Source organism: Asterias amurensis, chromosome 3 (genome assembly GCF_032118995.1).
Source record: "Asterias amurensis chromosome 3, ASM3211899v1".
Lineage (NCBI taxonomy): Eukaryota > Metazoa > Echinodermata > Asteroidea > Forcipulatida > Asteriidae > Asterias > Asterias amurensis.
This window is the reverse complement of record NC_092650.1, coordinates 18,283,169-18,307,046: the sequence shown is the minus strand read 5'-3', so window position 1 is coordinate 18,307,046 and position 23,878 is coordinate 18,283,169. Positions and strand designations below refer to the sequence as shown.

General features: G+C 37.9%; 2 protein-coding genes across 2 annotated transcripts in view; both read left to right on the top strand.

Annotated features, from left to right (window-relative positions):
• LOC139935480 (uncharacterized) overlaps positions 1-8,380 on the top strand; it is a 77,180-nt gene extending 68,800 nt beyond the window's left edge. Inside the window, exons 3-4 of the mRNA XM_071930111.1 lie at positions 342-470; positions 2,727-8,380. Of these exons, the coding sequence (XP_071786212.1) occupies positions 342-470; positions 2,727-2,879 (282 nt within the window). The 3' untranslated portion in view covers positions 2,880-8,380. The remainder of the gene's footprint in view (positions 1-341; positions 471-2,726) is intronic.
• Positions 8,381-13,886: 5,506 nt separating this feature from the next.
• Positions 13,887-21,914, top strand: LOC139934734 (NADH dehydrogenase [ubiquinone] iron-sulfur protein 6, mitochondrial-like). Its single transcript, XM_071929121.1, has 4 exons — positions 13,887-14,035; positions 17,041-17,094; positions 18,335-18,457; positions 20,434-21,914. Exons 1-4 carry the CDS (start codon positions 13,904-13,906, stop codon positions 20,494-20,496), a joined length of 372 nt encoding a protein of 123 aa, XP_071785222.1. The 5' UTR covers positions 13,887-13,903; the 3' UTR covers positions 20,497-21,914.
• The last annotated feature ends 1,964 nt before the right edge of the window (positions 21,915-23,878 follow it).

Here is a 23,878-nt window from a genome sequence, read left to right as displayed (position 1 = left end):
AGAAAATCAGACAATGTTTTTTTACTACAAATAAAGAAATCCTGCTCATTGGTCAACTTCTCAAGTGCTTTGGAAACTGTTTTTAAAAGCTCCTTGGAATCTATAACCCCAGGGGTTACCAAACTGTAGAAATGGCATTATTTCAACATACCTTTGAATTTGTATTCAAGTTTCAGACTTTTTCATTAACAATGACTCTCACCCGTTGCTTCCAATCCCAAATCACACATATCTTTTATAGTTTTCTTCCTGCGATTTGTAAATTATTTGATTTTTTTTAAATTTTGATTAATCTTGAACTTGTTTGTTTGTTTGTTTGTTTTGGTTTCTCTTTCTGGCAGGATATAGTTTTGAGCAGTGGTCTTAGTTTTCTTTACTTCCTATCTTCCTGTATGATCGCATCAGCCAGTGCGCACTACAACAAGGCGTTTGAGGATTGGACGTCAGGCAATAAGCTGGTTACCGGAGTGGTAAGTACCTTCTAAGAGTCCGGCGGATGCAAAGGGAAAGACCAACACAAAATGATTTACTATCACCACTCATGCAGGCAACATTTTTTGACACATAAACAACATTTCTGTTGACTATAAAACCTTAATATCTACTTTAGCATCAGAACATATGTACATAGAAAGTCCCTCAATGATATCAAGTTCCTTCTATTTACTTATTCATTGTTTAAAACCATCCATTCGTGTGTCCTTCTTTTGTTTGAGGTGTACCTTAAACAGCCACTGAGCACTGAACATTATGTCTCATCTTCCAATTATCTTTCTTATTCTTATTCTTTATAAGCATATTAATAATAATTGTGTGTACATGTAAGATGGGAGCTACAGTTTTAAGGTTCACTTTAAAGCATCATGGTGTCCATTACCAAAAATACATGTATATAGTGAGAAAAACACACACACACACAAGTGTGCAACACCAGCCGTCGATTTCACAAAGAGTTAGGACTCGTCTTAATCTCCAGTTAGGACGAGTAACTCTTCCTAACTTAGGATTAATCTTAAGGTCTGCATGCTACAGTGCAGGGTTGGGACTCGTCCTAAGTCCTAAGATTAGTCTTTTAAGTTAGGAAGAGTTTTGTGAAATCGACGGCTGCAACGTGGCTCTTTTGTCTGTAGGCCCCCCTGCTTGAACTTTTTAGGAAAGCTCCCATTGGATGGTATGTTCACGTTTTCCAAATGGAGACAACCTCATTGTCCTCTTTTGTTTAATAGGTCCCTGGTTTGAATGTGTATACCTACTCACACACACGAGCTTGTACACGCCTGCAACCCGTAGACCTCCTATTGTCCCTTTTTTTGTTTTTAATTTTTTGCAACATCTCCCTTTGGTTTTGTACACGTTTTCCAACGGTGGACCTTTTCTAACTGGGGAACCTATTGTCCTCATTCACTGTATTTTGTTATTATAGGTCCCTGGTTTGAAGGTGCACTTATCAAACACACCACCGGACCACTTTCCCCAACCCCATTAATGCCAAGAAACTTAGTTCATTGACCACCAGCTATCTAATTGTAGGGCTATGTTGTTCTATGGAGGGTTGCATTCCACCTTTAGTCATAACAAGATTTGATGAAAGTAAACAACCATAAGAAAGGAAAACAATCAGAGTGATGGGAAGATGTTTTTTTTGTTAGGAACCTCAGCGATTCAAAGCCATTAGTGGTTTTACAGATCATGGCAACGGCCTTTTTCTTAACTTTTTTTGGCATACATAGAAGTTGTACAAAAAGCAACCTGCAGTGCCAAATGAGAACCGTTTCATGCATGAAATATTTGGATCCACAGATTTAAACAAATATATTTCTCAACTTGTTTGCACACATCTAAGTTGTACAAAAACGCAACCTGCAGTACCAAAATGCTATTGAAAAGTACACACACACAATAGAAATAAAAGCAAAACAAGACTTAGCTATCCAAACCACTAAATGTATACACCATTATCACATCCGGTACTGCTTGAGGCAGCTTCATGAAATTGAGCCAATAGCAGAATACGGTAAACATTAGAAGGCAGCTAGGGGAGTAAAGAAAAGTCAGGAAGTTTGAGGCTTCCAGGATCTTGAGCTACATGTATGAGGGGTACAGAATTGGGCAAATAGTGCAAAGATTTGGATGTATGTGGTGAATCATGAATGTCTTGTTTTTTGTGTGTGTATAATTCACATAAAAAACCTCATCATTAAGTAAGGGGGGTTTGTCCTGGTGTTTCTGGCACAGGTTCACTGCGATGGCACTGCATTGCACTGCATGCAAACACATACAGCACTGCATGCAAACCCAGCCCATACAGCGTGCTATAAAAATGGGTCTGATAGTTCAAAAACTAAGCATACCATTTCTCTACCAGCCAGGCTTTGGACTGATGATACCCAAGCCTACATCCGTATGGACTGTAAAAGGAGTAACCCTGTTTCAGCCCTAGGAGTAGGTGGCAAGGGCCTCTGGAAAAAATAATTGTAGCCCACACCTTGAAGCGACCATCAGGCCTTGTGTGTCTGGCGACTTGCATAAAACAAAACAAAATCTTAAATATAAAAGAACTAAAAACTGGAACTGAGAAAAAAAGGAACCCAAACCCTACTTGTATAAACTATAAGGCTCCCCCGTGAGCTCACAGGGAGGAAGTACCCAAGCCCTTTGAAAGAAAGGTAGAATGAAACAAAAGTTAGCAAAGATGTTATTTCTACATTTCTTTTGATTCTTTACAGGTTCTCGGCTACAGTTGTTGTTTTGTCTATGCCCTTAACGCTCTTGGGATCTACACCAGGTCTAACGGCAGGTTTAAACGGCGGGCCCAGTTTCGTCATCAACTTCTTCAAGTGGACTCGGGTTCTGTTGACTCGATTCAGCCGCAGGTCTAAATATTAACCCTTTTCATCCCCACAACTCAAAACCTAATTCACATAAAAATTTAAAGTGTGACAGTTTGTCCACATATTAATGTACAAAATATTGTAATTGAAAAGTTATTTAAAGGCACTGGGGTGGATTTCACAAAGAGTTAGGACTAGTCTTATCTCGAGTTACTCGTCCTAACTTAGGACTATCCATGCAAGTAGTTTATCTCCTAGGACTAGTCCTAAGTTGGGACTAGTCCTAACTCTTTGTGAATTCGACCCCTGGACACCTTTGGTAGTTGTCAAAGACCAGTACTCTCACTTGGCGTATCCCAACATATGCATAATAACAAACCAGTAAAAATTTGAACTCAATTGGTCGTCAAAATTGCGACAGAATAATTAAGACCTTGTTGCACAAGTTTTGGATCAGATGCTTGAATTTGAGACCTCAGCTGAGGACGGACTCGAATTGAATTCAAATACTTTTGGGATGAAGTACTTTTTTCTAAAAAACTAAAATACATAGTCTTTCTCACAATGTTTTATACTATTTAACCGCTCTCCATTGCTCGTTACTAAGTAAATTTTTATGCTAACAATTATTTTGAGTAATTACGAATAGTGTCCACTTCCTATAGAACTCACCTCTATGGGGTTTCATGTTAGCAAAAGGGACGAATCCAATATGTGACCAATATTTGGTGAATGTATGGTACAATAGCATCTTGAACCATTAATAGAAGTCAAGAGCCTTAGGCTTTTACAAGTGATGCTGGCATATGGGTTTTACCTCGTCAATGAAAGCTGAAATTTCTACTTAAACTCTATGATGAGTCACGATGACTCACAAAAGAGTAAATCATACCCTTACAGCATTCTTGTTGCTGATTTTACACAATGTCTTCATCGAGAAAATCATAAAGTCATCAGAGAAAATTATCCTGCCACTGAAACTGTCACAGGTTAGAGGCGCCCGTGAGATACTATTGGTAATTTTTCAAAATAACTTTTAGCTTAAAGTAACGGGCAATGAAGAAGAGTGTAACTATATACATGTATATAAATATGAATAGTAAACTTGTGGGTGCAACCATGAGCAAAAATCTCTTTTGAAGGAGTGGTGGCTCTGAAAAGAGCTGGTTTGGTCTCGACGTTTCGAACAGTATACTCTGCTCGACTTCAGGAGAAATGAAGAGCTGTTGATGGTGTAAAACATTGTGAGAAATGGCTCTCTCTGAAGTAACAGAGTTCTTGAGAAAGAGGTAATTTCTCACTCACATGTTAAAATCCCCCTCCCACAAAAAAACCCAAACAAACAAAACAACAACAACAACAACAAGTGCCAGCAGAGAATACTCAGGGATAAAAGAGCAGTAGACACTGTCTCTGTCTCATGAAAACCTTCATCATGTTGTGGCCATTTTATTTGTCTTATTTATACATTAAAGCAGGTGCGCTCATTTACCTTCCATGGATCGACCCCGGTCTGCCGCGGTACATTCGAATAGCTTTGAGGGGGCTCACCTGGGTCAGCCCCCAGTGCCCTGCTTGTGGAGTGGGTCACTTGGGGGTGACCTAAGGTGCATGCCGTTACCACGAGAGGGCGAGTGTGATCGTTCGATTAGCTCTTGTCAGGGGCTCACCCGAGTGGGCACTGAGGGGTCGACCCAGGGAAGCTTATCATCAAAAGCACCCTACATGTATGTTAACCAAATGCAAGGACAAATAGCATGGTCTCCTTGAATAGAATGAGAATATGGACTACCATTGTTATTATGTTCTTAGGAAACCAGACACAAAAAAGAAGATGGCCACACCTTGATAAAAGTTCCTTATATTCACAGGTCATTGTATGGAATCTAATAGTGACCATTTGTTTCTTTATTTCTGAGCTAAATTACTTTAATTAAGGTTAATTAATTTTCTCATGCTCCGACTGGTCGCTAGGAACCAGTTCGAATCTGGAAAAAAAAACATACTCTGTGTGATCCAACATATTTGAGATCAACTAGTGAAAACTTAAGCCCTTGGTCATCTGAGTCATGAGAAAAGAAAACAGTGGAAAAAAAACATGTTTTTGTGTTTCCCCTATTTTCAATTGTGGGTTTTAGACACTATGGTATGAGATCTAGGAAAGAATTTTTTACAGCAATAAGATTGGCTTATTTAGCTCTGAAACATGGTAAAACAGATGGTCACTCCAAGCTTCTGTATATATCGAAGGTTGTAGTGTAGAGAATTACTGTTTATATTAGTAAGGTGGTTGGGTCTTAAGTAGGGTCTTGTAGGAATTAAATGTTTTAGATTTTAGTTTTAACGATGCCAGCAATCCATTTCTGTGTTATTTTTGTGCAATGTCAGGAATGAAATATAATTTGTACATAATAAAGTTATTTCACTTGTGCTGTCAAACAAAAATAAATTTTATATAAATTGAGATGAAACTACAGAAATGGTAAACTTTATATAAAGTTATTTAATGAAATGTTTTTATTTGTTTCCTTTTGAAGAAAGTACTTTCTTATTTTATTTTGATATTAATGTATTCATCTTATAACACCAATATTTATGAATTCAATGTGCAACGGGAAAGTAAGAGTTATTGTGTATGCTGCTGCTGATATTAGGCCTTGTAACTGCAGGTGGGATTAGGAGACCAATGCATTGACGTTGTAAAGCCACCCTCTTTAGAGGAAAAGCAGTAATGAAACAATCAAAATGCAGTGCGCACAGATTTGTATGCACTGCGCACAGGTTTGGAGAATAAACACCTCCCATTGACCTCTATAGGCAAGGGCTATACAAGGCAAACTCAGGGCTCTGCTTATTGTGAGCAAGGAATCGGCGCTTACAGAAGCAGGGAATTGAGCGTGTATTTCACGGGTTAGCTGGGAATTCTGGCTAGGGTGTTTGCATTCTACATGTTACTACATTGTAGGCATTCTCACTACCGTGCAAGGAGAGAATGGTGATTGAAGGGAAGAATGCAGCAGTTTATTAGCAAAGCCAAGAAATTGGGCCCTGATATGACACTGTATGTATTCAAGGCAGTGGACACTTAATTGGTAATTACTCAAAATAATTATTAGCATAAAACCTTATCTGGTGACGAGTAATGGGGAGAGGTTGATAGTATAAAACATTGTGAGAAACGGCTCCCTCTGAAGTGACATAGTTTTCCACGAACTTTATTTCGAGACCTCAGATTTAGAATTTAAAGTCTCAAAATCAACCATCTAAAAGCACACATTCGTGTGACAAAGGGTGTTTTTTTCTTTCATGGTTATTTTGCAACTTCGAGGACTGATTGAGCTCAACTTTTCACAGGTTTGTTATTTATGCATATTATGAGATACACCAAGTGAGAAGACTGGTCTTTGACAAGTCTTTGACAATTACTAATAGTGTCCAGTGTCTTTAAAGAATATTCTACAAAGATACGCATCCCTAGATTTCTGACCTGCATTCATCGCTCACTGTATTTAATTAGCCCGGACGAAAGCACTTAATTGGATATCGACTGATCCAGTGAATTCTAAATTAGATAAGGATTCATTATAAAATATAATTTTGTTAGAGTGTTATGCGGTAGGAGACTCGAAACCGAAAGCATTTTAAGGGATGGTGCATTGTGAAAGATATATCTGCTGATAGATTTATCTGGACCATGATCTTAAACCAACGAAAGAGGTGCTTAAAAAGGGTCTTTTTGTGGCAGTTAAGTAAAGATTTCAGTTTTATTTATATTTTACAGAGAAATATTGTCTTTTGAAGAGTATATTTAATTTTTATGCTGTTGTTTGCAATAACACCATATAACCATAGCAATATGGCAAAGCAACTTAAGTCCAATTTTCATAAAACTGTTTACTGGTAAGCAAGTTTGCGTGTTTACTTAAGCAGAAAACATGCATATAAGCAAAAGTATATTATATAAACAATCAGGCCTGATACTTGACAGATTCGCCTTGTCATTGCCTTGGTGCCCTAATTGAAATACTCCATTAGAAGTTTACAGTTTCCTCATAAGGTGCCCTTTACCAAGGAGAAAATGCCTTGGTGCCCTTGCCCTTTCAAAAACGAAGCACACAGGCCTGAGTTTTTAATCTCTATGTTGTATCAATGTATATTTGGTTTGCGGTAACACTTAAGCGGTAACACACATGGTGTTACCGCAAACCAAATATACATTGATACCTCACCATGCAATGCCTCAAATCCTCTGTTGTATCGTTCACACCTTGGTTCATTTTAGTTCACCCGATGATCATAAAAGTATACGTGGTACTTTCATGGTGCTCGTTTTATACTATTTGGTTGCCCAAGCAACAGTCATTTGAGGCAGTTTCACAGAGGACTGAATAAGTCATTGATTGCTCTGGTGTGATTTACACTCAAGCTCCCATTGCTCCGCAGCGTGCAGCTTGGGGGGCGAGCGAATCAATTGAGTGGAACATACGACAATAGATCCGCTGCAGGGCAGTTTGGAGTATGCATGAGCGCCTCACGAATCACGCGCTTTAAAGGCGGGGGAATATACTTATCAATAAATTTACCAGTTTTGTCTTTCATCTCATTTATAGCTCAAGGGTTTATTTATTGCTGAGAAGAAATTTGGGGAAAGACTTGTCTGTAATTAATGCCAGTAAGATGTATATATTTGTTGAATATCTAGAATGAGTTAATTGTGATATGATTGCTCGCACGACCAAAGCTGAATTTTATAAGCACCTTTTCTTTTTATAGGACTTGTCAAATTACAGAGTATACAGTGCTTTACACACTTCAAGTGTATGGGTACCCCCCCCCCCCTAACACCCCAAAGATCAATTAAATTGTTTACTTGCTGCTAATAAAATATAGGAATCAAATTGCCTCTAGCTACCCGGCCAGCGCGGAGGTCAAGTGGTTCACTGTAAAACATCTTGCTCTGGAATGACAAGGGTCTTGGGTTCGAATCCAACCTGAGTAGTTACTGTGGTTTTTTTACACAGGACTGGGAGAGTACTAAGTGTACAGTGCTTAACACACATCGGTGTGCCTTAGCTAGTCATCTAAACAGGAAATCTTTTAGCTCCCCCGTCCAATCCTATACATTATTCCCATGGCTTTTTTCTACGATACTCTCTGCTTGTCCAGACATGTCCACGATGGGCTTGGATCATGGTCAATAGCTCTTACCCTCAAGTGATATTGAACCTGCCACGCACCTATACTCCCTTGAGCAATCACTATCAAATCGTTTGGGCCCGTCAGCCGCTAATTTCCCCCATGACTGATCAGGCACACGTATACAGAATTGTTTGTCTTTCATTTAATTACCTCCTCAAATGTTGAATTGAAACCCACATTGTATGAGTCTATGAAGCATTAGGCGATTTAAGAAAATACATCTGCGTTGGATCTCTTGACCAGGGGCTTATGTAATATTTCTCACATGAAAATTTCAAAAGTAAGCTCATGGAATTGAACGAGAATTTAAACGATCCTTGCCTTTAAAGCCATTGTACACTTTCGGTACACTTTAGGTACAGAAAAAAAAAAAAGTTCACAGATTTACAAATAATTTACAGGGTTTACAGAAGGTATAATGGTGAAAGACTTCTCTTGAAATATTGTTCCATGAAATGCTTTACTTTTTGAGAAAACATTAAAATAATATCAATTCTCGATAGCGAGAATTACGGATTTATAGTAAACAAATGTCATGACACGGCGAAACGCGTGGAAACAAGGATGGGTTTTCCCGTTATTTTCTCCCGACTCCGATGACCGATTGAGCCTAAATTTTCACAGGTTTGTTATTTTACATATAAGCTGTGATACACGAAGTGTGGGATATGGACAATACTGTTTACCAAAAGCGTATAATGGCTTTAAAACCATCTAGAAAGAAAATTGCTGGGTGTCAGTTACAAACAGTATTAACATCCAAGGTGTTTTTAACAGATATTTTGTTTCTACTATTTTAGAGGAATAAAAAAAATGTTATAAAATCTAGTGCAGGCGCCACATGAACAGAAGCAAAGCTGGATTTATTACCCTCTATAAATAATCAGGTCTTTGGAAACTTCAGACAATAGTGACAAGTTTAAACGTATTTACAGTTTCCCTTTTTTCTGAGAATTGTTCTTTTTACTTTTTACTTAAAATGAGGAAATGAAAGTGCTATAAACATTAGTGCTTTGGAAAGTTGTGATGGGATGACAAAATAAATGTGGTAGCTTTTAACTCTTTTAAGAATGAACAAAAAAGTACTTCACAAATGCCAGAAGTTAATTGACAGTCTTAAGTATCCATGAAGCTGACTTTATTGTGTAACCTTGAACATTCACAGGGGTCATTTTGAGGTCTAGTGGGTTGTTGTAACCAATTACAATCGCTTTACATCTAGGGCAGATATAATCAGCCCCGCTAATACACAGTCTGGAAACTGGGCCAATTTAATCAGCCTGGTACACTGCTAGGGTTAAACTAGTACTCCTCAATTACATAATGAGGGAACAAGACCAAGATGGTAGCAGGATAATAAGGGACTGTAAAGGCCCTTCTTGAAACCATGGTTTCAGCTTGGGCCTCCAGTGGTACAGTACCCAATTTCATGGCTCTGCTTACCATAAGTACAGAATCGGCGCTTACAGAAGCAGGGAATTCTGTGCTTACGGCAAGTGTATTTCACGAGTTAGCGGCGAATTTGGGCTTCTGCGCATGCGTACTCCCCGTTAGTACACATTCTAGGCTTACAAGGCTAGTGCAGAAATTCGGCGCTTGCATGTAAGCGGGGAATCATACTCATAAGTGCAGAATTCAGCGGTAAGCAGAGCAATGAAGTTGGGCCCATGTGTAACTCGCACAGTTAGCACCAAGTCAGCCAATCACTAATCAGCTCTATAAAGGGGGAACTACAATAGGTGTGTCTATATTATAACTGTATGTATATAATGTCTTATCAAATCATTGTATTATAAATATTTATTATAAATATTTATATATTTATTATTCCTGTCACTAATTAACTTTCAAGGTATTAACTGTGGTCTGCTCACTTATGTGTTCTGTTGTGATGAAAGAATCGGGTCGGGAGTCGTCACAAGAAATAAACAGGACGTAAAGAATAATCAATTGTGTTTTAATGTGTCATCTGTTGTTTTGTCTGAATAGTTCTAGAGGTTGATTAATTTCCACAGGGCGTTACATTGATCTTACTTTCTCATGCTTGTCATTGAAGGAACGTAATGCTTTGGGTCAGTCAAAGACGGCCATAAAAGTAGAATTCACACAAACATGCTTCGAAACTGCACGGTTTTCCATTTACGTCGCAAACTAACATGGTTGACCATTTTATGGAGTAAAAACTTCTTTTTTTGTCACATCTAGCCTGTTGGTAATGGTAATGGTGATGGTAGTAATGCGTCCTGTAAAATTTTTTCATCTTGATTAGAAATTAATATGTGCAAGTATATTGACAAATTTGACACTATAAAATGTGCCCTCAAGTGTGGCGTTTTCGATATTCAAATTTCTGTGGTGTCCGCATGTAAATGTTGCAAAATACAGAAATAAAAGTTGGTAGCCACTGGCACTAAATGTCATTCTCACAACATTCTTATAACAATACAATGACAGCTTGTGTTGCTGGCGTTTTCTGAACAAGTACATGTGTTGTAGACACTGTATTCAGCTGAAACTTTCACAGGTGACCTTTATCCCTTTTTGATAATTACATTAAGAAGAGCTGCTTGAGCAGAAAGTTTTGCTCGTTAACTTTATGCTAAGCAAAACTATAGCAGAAAACCAATCAAAGACAGTGGGTATTTTGGCTGGTAAACATATCTAGTGAAATTGTGCTCATACAATTGGGCCCAGAAAATGACCCCTGGGTGCCACTAGAGGGCAGCATTCATGTTTCCAAAGTGAAAGGGAATACAAAGGTTTTTGATACCTTTTGTAGATCAAGTTTTTTGCAATGGCATGAATCCCTATGAATGAAGAAGTGTGTAAATATAATGTACCTGTAGAAGTTCCAGCTTCATTGTTGTCATTTTTTTTTTTTTTTAAGGTGAAAATCACAGAGCAATGTTTTCAGGAGTCACGTGAATCTGTTGCACAATGTACATGCTAAAATAATTGTCTTCTCACTGAGACCACAGTTATTTGTGTGAAATTGTTTTCATAATTTCTCAAAAGTTACAGCACCTCACATCATCATAAATCTTTAAACCATGTAAGTTTTATGTAAATCAGTAGACATTTGTTTTTTTGTGTCATACAAAAGAAAGTACCCAAACCCTTTAAGACTGCAGTTCTGAAGATTTATTTCTCTCACAAGTAAAAGTTTCCGGACCAACATACATAGACCTTTTCACAAATGCCCATTGTGCACAAGCGCTAACTGTAGAATGAGGTGCATGCTGGTCTAGCAAGCGACCAACTTGGTCGCTAGCTTTACCAACATGCCCCTCATTCTACGAAGCCTTGCATTTATAAAATGCATACGGTTAGAAAGATGTTGTAAAAGTAGAATACAATGATCTACACAAATTTGCCTCGCAATTGCGTGGTTTTTGTTTACTTTGCGAACTAACACGGTCGGCCATTTATGGGAGTCAAAAATGTGACTCCCATAAATGGCCGACCGTGTTTGTCGACGAGGTAAAATAAAAACCTCGCAATGTCGAGGCATATTTGTGTGGATCATTGTATTCTACTTTTAAAACCTCTTTCTAACCTTATGCATTTCATAACAAACGGTTTCAAACGCTTTTTATATAGACCAACTCGTCCGATCCAAGGCAACGTGTTCCTTTAAGGTTTCAGAAACAGTCTTTATATTAAAGAAAAACAGAGTGTGGTTGTTAGAAAATTTAAAATCCTGAAAACTAGGGTCATACCAGGATCCTCTTGGTCTATTCTTGATAAGTGATGCTGTTTTTTCGTAATAGACATCGGTAGACGGCACAACATCAAACTGGTTTGGAGGCTGATTCGGCGGAACTGGGCACGTTTATGAATCAATCTGGAATCAAGCGTTTACTTTGAGATCAAAGCGTGTGACCTGGCACGCTGTTTTACAATAATCATAGGTACGTAGAGCCTGGGTGCAACATCTGGCTCGGAGGTGGGCTGGCACAGAGAAACTGGGCAAGTTTACAAATCTGGATCAAAACGTTTAAGCCTGATGGTAGTGTGATACAGACATCGATATAAAGACGATATCTCTTCTCCAGTAGTTTGTATTGCTGTCAGTAATTTACGTTGCGATATCAGCGACTTCGTCACCAATCAAGACGTCTGGAGATGATGCCTAGATATTATATATTGAGAGATTTACAGTCTCTCTACACCATCCTAATTACATGTAGAAACTTGAGTTTGATCATAGCAAGTGAGTCTCATATTTATTATTATTCTGTAAAAGTTTCCAATGCAGTCTACTCAAAGCCAATGAAGTGAGCTTCTGGGTGTTATCCTTGTCTTTGCTTGTGGCGTGGGTGGGTCTTACATATCACAAACAAGCGTTTCTTCCGATAAACAAAGTAACAGTCCTTGCATCTTCTCCTCACCGATGACTTGGTCTTGAAAGAGTTTGTCATCTGAAGAAACAATGGTGTCGATATTCGTAGGAATTGTTTCCACTGGCTTGGTGGTGGGACAGCAGGGTGATTAGCGATGTGAGACATGCCTGTGAGGCTTCGCATATTGGTGATGACCCCAAGATGCATCGGTGATGTGGTGAAGGTCCTCGGGATAACTCTCGTTAATACAGGGACCAGCGACCTGAGTAAAGACATCTTGCATCTATGTTTCAACTTTTAACTTCCAAATTTTAACCAGTCAAACAATCTGTGGGGAAAAAACATGTACAGAATTAATGTTTTGTTTTGTGTATTACACTATAAAAAAAATGGCATGCATCTGGGAACCACGAAATACTGGTACCCTGTGCGAGCTTCATGTGTGTTGTACACAAAGCACAGATCCGTATTTTTGTCTTTCTATGACGAATGGACGAATGGACGTTTATAACCCACGTTCGTCCTGGAAAAAGACATAATATCAATGATCCAGACCCACAATTCACTGCACATATGCACACAGCAAAAGTAAACAACAGCTCTAGAGTCTAGATAGGCAAGAAGAGATGGATTATTTCCGTCATTTTGGGGCATTTTTGGTGTGACATCCATGAAAATGTTACCTTACCACAGACCATGGACATATTTCGCTGGGGCGCTAGTTCGACCGAGAATGTAAAATTTCGAAAAAAAGGAGTACAGCGCCCCAGTTACTGGGTCTAATTCAAGCTAGTTGCCATAATCGTAACCCTCCTCCCGACGGCCGCCCAGGCCGGAGGCGGCCGTCGGGAGGAAGGTTACGATTATCGCAACTAAATTCAAGCATGATTAATGAAGTGAACGCTTTCAGTATACCACTTGTCCGTTCGTTCATGAAACAAATATCAAATTCAGTATCCAATTTTTGAGTTAATCATAAAAGAAAACCAAATGAGATGTTATTGTTAATTTTAATTTTTAATAGTATTTATAAATTTATATAACAAAAATAAAACGGGATATTCTTTTAGGTGAAAATGAGTGAAAAACTGGCAGAATACGAAAAATTTTCCCTGCAATATCACTCTAAACTATTAAAATTACAAAGCAAAGTCTATAAGAAACAATGTTTATACCTTGTAACCTGACTGTTAAGTGTTTTATCTCGTCATTTTTAAGTCATGAAGCGTCTTCAACTTGACCGAGCAATGCGATTTATGCGTTGCACGGCACCCCTTCCATGTAATATCATAATTTGGCATAAGTTCGCAAGCCTGAAGAGACCAGACTAAATTTGCGGGAAGTATTTTCTTTTATTTTGGTACATAAATGATTTTTACAATTATTTTCCAGCCATGCACGAATTTAAATGTGTTAATTTTCATTAATAAAAATATTCAAACGTTCTTTTATTGGATTCAAAATAAGTTGTGATGTATAAAGTTTGGTTTTTATTTAACGCTCACTGAACGAGGTTGTGCCAAAGTCAAGATGGCGGCCCTGAGAAATGTTTCCAGACTTTCATTGCGAACTCAAATCTGTCGCTTTTCTGCCAGTCAGCGGCAGTTAACAGGGATAACGAGGTGTCTTGCTTCACCGGAAAAAGTAACACATACTGGACAGGTACTTGTATTTGCTAAATCTAAAGAATTGTGTCACATTTTGAACGAAATCCCCATTTTTGTTCCCCTGTCTGGGCAAAAATTTTATCACTTTCAGACCAATGGTGGCGCCCTTTTGAAATGCACTAATCCCCTATAATAAAAATAAAAAAAGATTTTGTGGTTCTAATCATCATGTTCTAATCAATATTTCATCAAAAACAAATTAAATAAAACAAGAGAAAACATACTCGTATAAAATTGTGGGGTTTTTTTCATTTGTAGTTATACGTCTTCGGTCTTATTTTTATTTTGACAACAAAACTTGATTTCCCCCCAAAAAGTCATGAAAACCCATCACACAATGTTGAAGAAAAAAAAATGAGAGAGCCATCTTTCGCAGTCAGCTAGTTGCTAGCAGTCTTTAGCAGGCTTTGTACTACTACTGTACTTGTACCAGTCCACATAACAAGTACCAGTACGCATGAATAATAATTAATAGGCCAACTGTAAAGTACAAACATACACATGTACTTGTTTTAGACTCGCCTGAAGTACGGAGGAGATATCATCATGTCATCGCTAATTATATGCTGGTCTGATTGTTTCAAATGATCAAAATACGAGACATTTTCTGCTAAAAAACTTGGATCTGTTCAAATCGGATCTTGTATTAGGCTGTTTCAGTCAAATTTAATGCAGGTGATTTTTTCTCTGACAAGATGTGGTCTGTTAAGGTGTATTCTTAGAAGTAAAAATCAATTTAAAATTTTGAAATCGGATGTTTGGTTTTAGAGATATACCGTTTTTAATGAGCGTGGATCGTGAAAAAAACGTACCCGTGTTCAAGTTCAATTCTTATGTTTTTCTTCATATCGGCCACGGCCAAGTTTAATGCACAGCCTATGGCAATAGAGGGCGCACACTAGGCGAGCGCCCTCTATCAATGAGGAGGTTTACAAACTGTGCTTTGAGGCGCTAGTATGATTTTTTATGAACGGCAAAAAGTGATTTTTGTGAATCAAACTGAGGAGCGGCATCATGGGGGAAATTGTTAACTATAAAAATTAAATATGTGTTAAATTTTGCAGGTGTTTGTGTGAATATTCTTTATTAATTATGTCAACAAATAGCATTATTAAATTAACCAGAATGGAATAAAATTAAAGAGTTTATGACTGGTGTTTTCTTTAATTTAAGATCAGTTGATCCTTTGATTTAAAATTGTAGCATTAACACAGTAAAAATTTAGAACAATCTTTAAAAAACTTGAGGATGAAGGCATTGGTATACATTGATTATTTTTGTTATATTTACAAAGACAATTTCTAAAAACCAATATACAATCAATTTGTTCGTTCAACTTTGGTTTAAATTAGTATAGGCCTTTAAAAGTATATAACAATACTAGTTTCTTTTGACTCAAGATGAGCAGTCTGTTATTATCAATTCAGAACGTAGGAATTATCAAAGAAACAAGATCGGGCAGCTTTCCAGCTTTCTATTATTAGAGCCCCGGCCTATCAAACTTATTGTAACACACGCCCTCTTGTGGTGGCACATCACGGAAACACGAAGATGTACGAGTACGACGTACATGTATAATCGTGCGTATTTAGGACAACTTTGCAAGAAATGGTCTAACAAAACCTTTCGGCGGGAGAAGAAAACAATCAAATTACACCAAATTTTCACAAGTTAAACTTAAATGTATGGGAATTAGCACTGACAAAGTCGCATTCAATTTTGATGATTGTCTCTGGAAGAAATCTTGATTCAAAAAATGGAAAACGCCGACAAAAATAGGTTTTTATAGTAAAAGCTATGCGACTAGCTGTACGATGTGCGGAATTTTATCGGCTACACGATGATGTAATCGTTATCTCATTTTGTGTAAACATGTGCTCCCGCATCGCAAAAAAACGTCTTTGGGCTTCTTCGGCGCTTTCCGAAGATTTCCGAAATCCGTTGTCCACAGGGTTCAAAGTTGACGTCATACACAAACGAATGGGCGCTGCACGCCAGGCCAAGCCTCTGTTTTTTGTCGTTGCTCTCTTTTTTTTACAATATCTCCGAAACTATTCATCCGATTTCGAATATTTTTAAAATGTAAGCACGAGGAGAGAATGCTCCTGCCTGCTGTCAAGTCTCATAGTTGTGAGTTGTACAAAATGTGAGTTATGATTTAATATATTTCGTTCTTATTTTTTCTGGGCTGTGTGTGTGTGTGTTTTGGTACACGTAAAATCAACTTGATGAAACTGCCTACTTGTATAATTTATCATATCATTTTAACCAAGTTTCACATGCTGTTGATTGGACGCAATTTATTGCTTGTTTTATGAGCAACTCAAACATCTGACCGTTGGTAAAATTGCACTCAATAACTTAGCTTGTTGATTTATGACAATCCAGAAGAAGAGAAAAAAATCTGTATGTATCCTGGGTGATGCTACTTTTTCACTTATTTTTACTGAAGGCACATAAAAAAAAAAACAGCGATTAAAAATGAACAATGTATGTATTAAATGCTAAATATCAAATAAATACATGTAGTAAATTGTCATCTTCTCCATCAAATAACGAACAACCTAACCAACGCAGAGTGTTTTTCATCAGATATAACTACAGGTGTACAAATCAATGAAGTGGACCCAAGCCTGTACTATGTTGAAACCTTTCTCTGGCTGTTGTCTGTAAAGCAAATATTCTGAGTCCAGATTTATGTCACATTTCAGGCTCAAAACAAGAATTAATTTAAAATAAATCTGACCCGATGATACAATGGTTAATGGTCTTTCACTTGTTAGCATGGTTTTCACTGCGCAAATGTGGTCAAAGATCAGCATCTTACAAAATGTATATCAAGACATTTGTGATCCCAAGAGATTTCATTGGATTACACAGTCATCTAAAGACATATTATTTGAGGAGTTGGGAAGTGGCGGCTTCAACAACGAACTGTAAATTTTAATACCAATTAGTAATATATTCATATACGTCGTTCTGAATCTTTTTATTGTGCAGGCATTTGACGAGGGAGATTACAGAAAAATCAGGTACATCGACAGAGACAAGGAAGTAAGTACAGTTGTCCTGAGCGATTTCATGTAATTCAACAACTGTCATTTCCACTTTTACTCTTTACCTGTTCTAATGATAAACACCACATAAAAAACATTCTGAAGGCTAAGCTTGGGCGATATCACGATATTATCGAATATCGCGATATTAATTTGGAAACGATTTCAATATCGGATGGATTTGGTTTTAATCGCAATATCTATATATCGCGATAATCGCGATATATCGCGATATATCGCGATATCGATTAAATATCGCGATGTATTTGCTAGCTGAGACATCTTGCACCCCATAGGTTTGGAGTAAAACCAGAAGAATAGGTCATTAGAACACCTCTCTTATTCTATGACTGTCTCTTCTACAACTTTCACTTGGAGTTTGAAGACTGATGATGTCAAATTTAATTAATCCCGATTATATCGAATATCGCGATATATTGTCGGCGATATATCGTGAATAAAATAAATCGATATCGCCCAAGCTTACTGAAGGCCTCGCTTAAATTCAGCTTTCGGGATCAGAAAGCCCACCAAAAATGGATGGGAATGAAACTTTTGAAGTGGGCACCAAGGTCAAGACTAAGGCGACAGAGGCTAGATGCTTTTCGAGGCCTCTGGGCATTCCAGAGGTCAATTTCACAAAGATAGTCCTAATTTAGGACTAGTCCTAGGAGTTATTCAAAACTTAAGGCTAGTCTTAAGTTAAAGGAACGTTACAGAATTGGTAAGAAACAAAAATCAATAACATCACAGATTTACATAAAACATACATGTACATGGTCCAATGATGATGATAGTAGTAGAAAACATCCCTTGAAATATTTATGTCTGAAATTTCATATTTAATGAGAAATAAACAATCTAATGTTGTGTTGGAGTTGATCGCTCAGTGAGCGATTTATTCATTTTTTTTGTGGCATCAATGCAATGCAAAATTTGTAGTCAGTTTTTCACTATTCTCTTGTGACCCAGATGGCCGATTGATCTCAAACTTCTACAGGTTTGTCAGTTTATGTATTACTGGATTACATAAAGTGCTTACACTGCCAACAACTATTTTGTTAGCAAAAACTAATTCTGTAATGTTCCTTCAAGACAAATAACTCGGCCTATTTCGAGATACATATAAGACTACTAGTCTTTACTCTTTGTGAAATCCAGCCGCCCGGGCCTGAAACCAAGTTTTGTTCAAGTAACTCAATACTGCAAATCTCATTTCTTAAATTCTTTGTTTACAGTTGAATGAAAAGTTTGCCATTGATTTGGTCGATGAAGAGCCACCAAAGGAAGTGAACACAAACAACGTCTGGTGCGATGGTGGGGATCCAAACTTGGGTCATCCAAAAGTATTCATCAATCTGGTAAGGACTTTGAGTATAATTGTACACGTTATCTTTGCACGCTGTGATACAAGATACAAGGCGAAGCCCATAGACCATAATTGCAAATACTTAGATGATTGCATGCGTTAGGCCTGGAATGAGGTGCATGCTGGTCTAGCTAGTGATCAAGTTTGATCTAAGTTGTTCAAAAACCTGATATTTAACAGGACTTATTCATCTACTATGCACACAAGTTTTGAAACATTCTATCTTTAAAAAAAAAAATCTCATGTCTTCATTTATCATTATTATATTTTATTAGCTTTTATTGAACTACACTAAATTGAATTGCTTTAAAAACTGTATGGTTAGTTTTAAGGAGTTGAATCGCCTTACATTAATGTCCCATTTTTTTTTTCTATGCTATAGTATGCCCTCATAAATGAGGGTCTTCCACATCCTGTATGTGTTTGTAAATCTTATCTGATTTATCAAATTTGTTTTCCCAATTTTGCCATCATTGTTTTTGTCATCTGTTCAGTTTTTAACTGCTAGGGTTACTCTTTTTTAGCTGTTTTATTCCATAGTGGGGTTTCAATGTATAAGAAGGTTCCCCCAACACACTGTGCATTTTTTAGTGTCGTTTAATGGTTTATCTAATATTTTTTAAAAGTTATTATCGTCTTCTTATATGTTTCTATGTACCCGTGGTGGTGCAATTTTTGTGTATTCTATCTCTTCTACTTTTATCAATAGTGTTATCTTGTAGTGCCACATTACTCAGCTTCGTGCTGCCAGTTGGTTTTTTAATAAAAATGAATGAATGAATGAATGAATCCCCTTTTAGTGATCCCTCTGCTGCCGCTTCCCCAGGTTGCAATCTTGGGGGTGATCTCTGGGGCCAATTTCATAGAGCTGCTTAAGCAAAAAAATTGCTTAAGCACGAAAATAGCTCGCTTATTTTACACATGTTACTGGCCAAAATTTCCTGCCATATACATTGCTTATGACTAGTACTAAGCTGTTGTTTACTTAGCATAACAATTGAGTGGAGTCTTGGCCGGTAATCTGATTTTACTAAGCAATGAATTTTTTGCTTAAGCAAACATTTTTGCTTAAGCAGCTCTATGAAATTGGGCCCTGGCCATAACGGATGTTACAGGGTAAATAGCTGCTGGCTGGCATCACTAACAAAGATATAAACAAAGTATGGAAACCAGCATTATAGGGCTAGAATGCCCAGTTTGTAGAGTGTCAGCCCTTTAATTCAGAGATTGCAGGTTCAAGTCCTGCTTTAGTTGGGTTTTCTTTGTTCAACCCAAATTTAGAAGTTTACAATAAGGGAATCAATGGTGGTGAAGAGGTTTTCAACTAGTGGTTTAATCCCAACGAGGCCTGGTTCTTGATCATTTAACCGAGACGAAGTCGAGGTAAATTATCAAGAACCAGGCCTCGGCGGGTTTAAACTACTAGTTGAAAACCGATTCAAAACACTTTGATTCCCATTCATAAATACCTTTTCGGTAAAAAACATCAACACTTTCTGGTCAAAAAGTAAAATAAATGCAAAAATTTAATTGTTCAATGATTTCTTTCAACACAACACCCCTCCAGCTATGAAATGGTAAAGCCCTCCCCCGCCCTCGGGTAAACAACTCCTTATAAGGGAATGCTGTGCGTGTCGCGCGTATCGCGTGATGTGGCACATCTGTTTCAGCCGTTGCTCTCGACCATTAGGAATGAAGAAACTGTCTTAAAAGAACAGGTGCAAGGTCGCGTGTCACGCCCATGTTTCAACACTTTTTAACTGGTCATATAAGCAAAGGTTTATACACACCCACATGATGCGCTCTCCACCAATACGAATAGAGAAACTGTCTGAGGTATTTATGAATAATTATAACTTTACTCCACTTTCACTAGAATTCATGAAACACCAGGTGAGTTAGATGAAAATTCAACACACTAAAAACAAAATAATTTATATTGTAATTTCTTTTTTTTCTATTTTTCAGGATATACCCGGACCCCATGCATGTGGATACTGTGGTTTAAGATACGTCTACACGGGACACTGACAAGCCAAGATTGATGTATAACCTTCAAGAAGTATTTGTATAGTTTCAAGAATGCAGTTTATTTTAGTAAATATTGGTGGTCATCACCATAGCTCATTGATAATATCGTCTGAATGTTCCCTTGGCATGAAGCTTACGCTGTTACCTATTATTGCCTAAATTATAGTCCAGTTACATAGAGCAACTTTAAACTTGAAATGTGGCAGTGCACAAACAAAATGTTGCTTACCAGAATTACCGTGTCATATGCACTGTCTGCCAAAAATTATAAGCAACATTTGCTGCTTTAATATGCAACAAAGGTGGGCCATGGTCTAATATCTTTTTCAGAACATACAAACATATTTAAATTACTTATTTCACAGTTGAGTTTTGAATTATATTTCTTGGAAACTAGTTGGTTGAAATGAATAAGTTTATTTTTGTCAATACCAAAACTGTATCATCCTTGGAGGCATTGCAAAAAAAACACAATTGGTTTTATTCCGTACTTGAAATAAATAAAAAAGGGTCTGGGTTTGATTTGAAAACTAACGCCCCCAATTATCTTGAACAAGCTAGGACAAAATGAAGATACAAAACAAAACTGTTCCGCTAGGTGTTTGAGTGTAGTTATTGTTTCAGAATAAAAGTGGTTGTTTTTAATACTAACTATTAGTAACTAACTGTTGGTACTGCACTTTGTGAGATCAAATGATAGAAATCAGCTTTTTGAGTTCAATGCAACCCTCCTACTGTCTGACCATTCAATAGCGCCCTCTTCTGTTATCCCAGCCTGTAGTTATGATTAAGATACCACTTGGTGAATACAGATACAAACACAAAAGGCAGTTACCTTTAAAGGCAGTGGACACTATTGGTAATTGTCAAAGACCAGTCTTCTCACTTGGTGTATCTCAACAATATGCATAAAATAACAAACCTGTGAAAATTTGAGCTCAATCGGTCATCGAACTTGCGAGATAATAATGAAAGAAAAAAACACCCTTGTCACACGAAGTTCTGTGCGTTTAGATGGTTGATTTCGAGACCTCAAGTTCTAAACTTGAGGTCTTGAAATCCAATTCGTGGAAAATTACTTCTTTCTGGAAAACTATGGCTTCTCAGAGGGAGCTGTTTCTCACAAGGTTGAATACTACCAACCTCTCCCCATTACTCGTTACCAAGTAAGGTTTTATGCTAGTAAATATTTTGAGTAATTACCAGTAGTGTCCACTGCCTTTAAGCGCAGTTGTGCATAACAAAATGGTCTAAAATGTTTGGCCAACTCAACTGGAAAGTTTAAAAAAAACAAGGGTGGTGGAAATAAGTTGAATTGGATCGCATGAAAATTGACCTCGACTGGAAATTAATTGTAAACGCTCAACTGCATTGTTTCTGCATTGTAAATAAGAAATAAAGATGACAAGTTAATAATCCGTTGGTGTGTATGTAAGTGTAAATTAATTTTCCAAGTCTGGTTCATTTAATTTCTTTTGGGTGTGAAGCCAGGGACTCTCTAGACTTTATTTCAAGTCTTTTGACGGAGGCTAATCTAACAAAAGAGGAGCTATTTCAGGCAATATTGTACTAGCTTTCGCCAATCGCGAGTCTGTCCCTACTCTATGGGTAGGCTAGACTTGTGGACAAGTCGTTAAATCGGCCCCACGCGCTGAGATAGTGCTCTCGCGAGATCACTGCTCTTGCGCGAACTGATGTCTCCCCGTCTATGGGTAGACTGAAAAGCCACGCGTAGCAGACTTGGAACCAAGTCTAGGACTCGGGAGGGGGGGGGGGAACACACATTTTTAGTCACTGTACAAGCCATAACCCAAATGGAGAAAAGAAAATGATTAATGTTTCAGTTTTAGATGTAAGAGCAAAAACTCAGCGAATTATCCCAGGAGAAAACCCACGCAGTCAGGCGGGACTGAAAAACCAATCCACGTATTTAGTGCGACTTGGTGCAACTTGAACCGTGATCCTAGCGGTGGAAGGCGAGGAAAGATAACCACTATCGTTTGCTGATAATTTAAACATGCTACTGTTGTTTTCTATCATGTAGAGCTGTAAACTAATCTTTTTGCTAGTTAAATGTCACTGAGATAACCGTCCATCTTCTGTTGCTGGGTAATTAGTAATGTCACCTACTGAACCATAATCCCATGTGGTAGAATATCAACCCTGCTTCTAAAGGAAACAGTTTTAAACCTGGTAGTCTGCTACCAGTGCGGCCGCCACGAAAAGGAGATGTTTTCTAATATTAATATGATGTTATTTGGTGTTTGTGTGACATCATGGTTGATATTGGTGGGACGTCGGAACTAAACGCCATTATTGCCCCTCCCTTGCCTCATTTCCAGGGGTCGATTTCACAAAGAGTTAGGACTAGTCCTAACTTATGACTAGTCCTGGGAGATATACAATTTGCATGGATAGTCCTAAGTTAGGACGAGTAACTGGTCCTAACTTGAAATAAGACTAGTCCTAACTCTTTGTGAAATCCACCCCAGATGATGTAGTTATATTCATCAGACACGATATTATTCCTATAATAGTCTGATTTGCTATTATTTTTTCTTTGACCTTTGACACTTAAAAAAGGTATACCGGCATACCTTGTGGTAGATCAGCGCTTGAACTCGACAATGTTCCTACTTTTTTTCCCAACAAGGGCCTGCCTAAATATTTGATACGAACGGTGGAGTAACCAACATGCGCTCTATGATCTTTGGGAGTAACTCAGTGGCGCTGGGTCACGCTCCCTTCCCTTCGGTCCGTGCATGGATGTAGTTCTACCCATGTCCGTGTGGCTCCTCCGGGACTCTCCTCCGCGCCCCTTTAAATTGGTTTCTTCATCACGTGCTTTATCACTTATGCACTATTTTTTGCTCACTCACAGTGGCAGCGTATTCCGGACTTTTTGCCTTGGATGGAAGGGGGAATTTAGAAGGGGGTCTTTGTTTGATGGACAACCAACATTTTCGAACATTTTGTACAAAACTTTTCAAATATTCCCCACTCGGTATTAGTTAAAATGGAATCCGAGCATTTATCGAGTACCTATTATTATTTGAGGCGACCAGATAACCTTACCTCTGTTTATCGATAAAAACCCCAACAATTTTCATTTACTGGAGTCCCCGATGCAAACTAAACAACATGTAAACAGTATTCGGCCTACTGGTTACGGTTGGGTCTCATTGAATGAGGAAGTTGTGGTTTTGTTTACCACAATCATTGTCATGGGTTCATTGTATCGTTGGATTCTAATAAACAACGTCCTGCCTTTTCGGACAAGTTCTTTGAAAATCGGGTTCACATTGTTCCTAAAAAAGCTACCGGTAAGTAGGCCTTTGGGTGTGTTGGTGGGCGAACCAGTTCGGGTGTCAAAATAAATAGT